Source organism: Mirounga leonina, unplaced genomic scaffold, assembly GCF_011800145.1.
Source record: "Mirounga leonina isolate KUSES-001 unplaced genomic scaffold, KU_Mleo_1.0 Mir_115, whole genome shotgun sequence".
Taxonomy (NCBI): Eukaryota; Metazoa; Chordata; class Mammalia; order Carnivora; family Phocidae; genus Mirounga; species Mirounga leonina.
This window is the reverse complement of record NW_023270268.1, coordinates 92,845,070-92,848,654: the sequence shown is the minus strand read 5'-3', so window position 1 is coordinate 92,848,654 and position 3,585 is coordinate 92,845,070. Positions and strand designations below refer to the sequence as shown.

Below are 3,585 nucleotides of genomic sequence, written 5' to 3'. Positions count from 1 at the left end.
TGATGAGATGTATGTTTTATACCCATTTTGGAGGAAAAGTCCCTTCTGCTTGGAGTCATTGATCTAAAACTTATGCCACCATATATAATCACCAGCACCATTGGTCACCCCTGTGGCACCATTATGGTTTATTGTGGCAAGTCTACAGAGACTGGGTTACTGAGAGATGGAAAAGGTGTTCTATAGAGGCAGAGAGGAACGAAGAAGAACGTCAAATTTTCAGAGATCATCAGAATGTGATGCAGATGTGAAAGATAAAGACAAGAAATTTTGGAGCCTACTGGTCCCTTACGCCACTAGTTCAAACAGGACTCAATTTGCCCTCTGGTTTCCAGGATGCTCAGACAACACAGAAGTGGTCAGTCATTACATGACATCTACTGGCTACATGCATCACTTCTTGGGACTTTTACCAGAATCATTAGGAAAGAGGCACTCTCTCTTTCTTGAAGGAATATGTTAGTCTGGAGTCCCTGTGAATCCTGTTGGCTACCACATGGAGAGAATCAGCTGAGCAAATCTGAGGAGTGGCTGAAAGCCAGACGTGCCACAAATCTTTTTCAGAAGTAAATAAATTCCATTTGTTATGTTTTTAACTTGAACTAGCTGAGCTGGATTTTTTGTAACTTGCATCTGAAAGAGTCATGGCTAAGACATGTTATGAAGCCAATACCATTTTCTCCATTTAACTGCATCTTTGGAAGTATTAATAAGTCACTCAAAACTATGAAACTAAGGAATGGCTCAGACCAAATTAGAACTTTTTAAAAATCATAACTGAATTATATTCTCTTCAGGAACACATATATATGTGCTATACCATGAGAATCCCTCCTATATTTATTAACTGCTGCCCTATCTACTGGCATATACAGGGAATAATAAATGATATTAACCTTTTTATACAATAGCCCTTTCACAGTCATCAACTTATTTTGGTGCTCAATCTCACCATTTCTATTCACTATCAAATTGGAGCTCCTCATCAGTAAAACAAGAAAACAAAAATGCAAGTCATAAAGCTATCGTATCTAATTCTTTATCCAAGACTCCTTTTCCCTTTTGCTAAAGTAAACTTCTCTAACAAAGGTACCACCACAATTCAATGAGTAAAGGATAGTCTTTTTTCAACAAATGCTATTGAAAGAATTGCTTACCATTTGGAAAAAGTAAACCATGAAGTTTACCTTCTACCTTACACAAAAGTAACTTGAATCAGAGTCTTAAAATTAACAGTGAACAGATAAGTCAATAAATTAGTAAATATAAATAAGTATTGACTATGACAGAAAAAAAAGAAAAAAATAATTTTGCTGGTTTTCAAAAACAAGTTCTAAATTGCTCAACAAAAAGGGGGGGGGGGCGCCTGGGTGGCTCAGTCGTTATGCGTCTGCCTTCGGCTCAGGTCATGATCCCAGCGTCCTGGGATCGAGCACCGCATTGGGCTCTCTGCTCCGCGGGAAGCCTGCTTCTCCCTCTCCCACTGCCCCTGCTTGTGTTCCCTCTCTCGCTGTGTCTCTCTCTGTCTGTCAAATAAATAAAATCTTAAAAAAAATGTGGACAGGGGACTCCTCATGGCGGCGGCGGCTGCTTGAGTGCAGAGCGGTGGTGACTGAGCTGCGAGCCTGGCTGGCGTGTGCCAAGCCCCGGTCCGGCCTCCGCGTGCCCCCCCCACCCCGCCCCCGGGCATCGCACCCCTGATGCAGCGCGGGTGCTCAGCCCGCCCCGGCTGGGACCATGGTGAAGTATTTCCTGGGCCAGGGCGTGTTCTGGAGTTCCTGGGACCAAGTGTTCGCTGCCTTCTGGCAGCGGTACCCGAATCCCTATAGCAAACATGTCTTGATGGAAGACATAGTGCGCCGGGAGGTGACCCCTGACCAGAAACTCCTGTCCCGGCGTCTCCTGACCAAGACCAACAGGATGTCCCGCTGGGCCGAGCGACTCTTTCCTGCCAGTGTTGCTCACTCGGTGTACATCCTGGAGGATTCTATTGTGGACCTGCAGAACCAGACCATGACCACGTTCACCTGGAACATCAACCATGCCCGGCTGATGGTGGTGGAGGAAGGATGTGTTTATCGTGTGAACTCTGAAAACAGCGGCTGGACCGAAATCCACCGGGAAGCCTGCGTCTCCTCTACCTTATTTGGTGTCTCCAGAGCTGTCCAGGAATTTGGTCTTGCCCCGTTCAAAAGCAACGTGACCAAGACTATGAAGGGCTTTGAGTACCTGGCCAAGCTGCAAGGGGAGGCCCCTTCCAAAACCCTCGTTGAGACAGCCAAGAAAGCCAAGGAGAAGGCCAAGGAGGCGGCACTGGCAGCTACAGAGAAGGCCAAGGACCTGGCCAGCAAGGCGGCCAGCAAGCAGCGGCGACAGCGGCAGCACTTCGTGTAGCCAGCCCAGCCCCGGGGCCATAGGACACCTGACCAGCCGGCTCCAGTCCCTCTGCCCTTCCCCTTGTACTTTACTAGTAAAAGTCAACTTCCAGCCCTTTCTGCTCTCGGGGGTGGGGCTTGAGCTGGGTGTCCTGTTTGGCACTGATGGTGCAGCTGAGGACCGGCCCAGGGAGGGGCGGTGGCTCGCTCGGGGTCACAGCGTGCAGGCGGAGGAAGCCTAGACTGTAAGTTCTGCGAGGGCAGGGGCCTTTGTTGCGTTCTCTGCTGTGTCCCAGGTACCTGGAACAGCATCTAGCACCTAACAGGCACTCAATAAATAGTTCTTGAATTCAAAAGGGACAAAAATGTGGATAGGGGCCATAGGTGGCTCTGTCAGTTAAGACTCTGACTCTTGGTTTCAGCTCATGATCTCACGGGTCAGTGAGAGCAAGCCCTGTTTTGGGCTCCCCACTCAGCAGGGAGTCTGCTTGAAGAGAATGCCCCTTCCCCCACTCGCTGGCTCATTCTCTCTCTCGCTCAAATAAATAAATAAATCTTTTTAAAAAAATGTGGATCATGTAGCAGAGCTTGGGAGCCTGTAGCTAAAATAAGTTTCTTTTTTTTGTTGGGGTGAAGAACAGAGCCATTGATCATCTATTATGTTAGTATTTAAGATCCTAGCAGGAATTGGTCTGTGTGTATGGTACCCTGTGGTAACTATAGCATCTAAAAGAATGCCTGCCATGTATCTTGTTTTGTTTTTTAACCAGTGTGATTTCATCTTTTTTATTGGATGAACTTTTTCACTTATAATAGTTATAAATTTACAGAATTTTTGCAAAGATAGTACAGAGGGTTTCTCTATACCCTCCACCCAGTTCCTTATTATTAACATCTTACATTAGTATAATACATTTGTCACAAGTAGTGAATACATATTGATACATTATTATTAACTGAAGTCTATACTTCATTCAGATTCTCTCAGTCTTTTTCCTAATTTTTTTTTTTTCTCTTCTAGGATCCCATCTGGATACTGCATTAAATTTAGTAGTCATCTCTGTTTAGACTCCTCTTGGCTGTAACAATTTCTTAGACTTTCTTTGGTTTGGATGATCTTGAATTTTTGAGGCATATTGATAAGGTGTTTTGTATAATGTCTCTCAACTGGGAGCTGTTTCCTGTTTCTTTCTCCTGATTAAACTGGAGC

The 3,585-nt window shown here is 45.3% G+C and overlaps 1 protein-coding gene across 1 annotated transcript; it reads left to right on the top strand.

The window, feature by feature from the left end:
• Positions 1 to 1,412: 1,412 nt before the first annotated feature.
• Positions 1,413 to 2,394, top strand: LOC118000602 (PRELI domain-containing protein 1, mitochondrial-like). The gene has a single exon (XM_034990381.1). The coding sequence runs from the start codon at positions 1,738 to 1,740 to the stop codon at positions 2,392 to 2,394; it is 657 nt and encodes a 218-aa protein (XP_034846272.1). The 5' UTR covers positions 1,413 to 1,737.
• The last annotated feature ends 1,191 nt before the right edge of the window (positions 2,395 to 3,585 follow it).

Coding starts and splice junctions, on each gene's coding strand:
- LOC118000602 (XM_034990381.1), top strand. CDS start 1,738: ATGGTGAAGTATTTCCTGGGCCAGGGCGTGTTCTGGAGTTCCTGGGAC.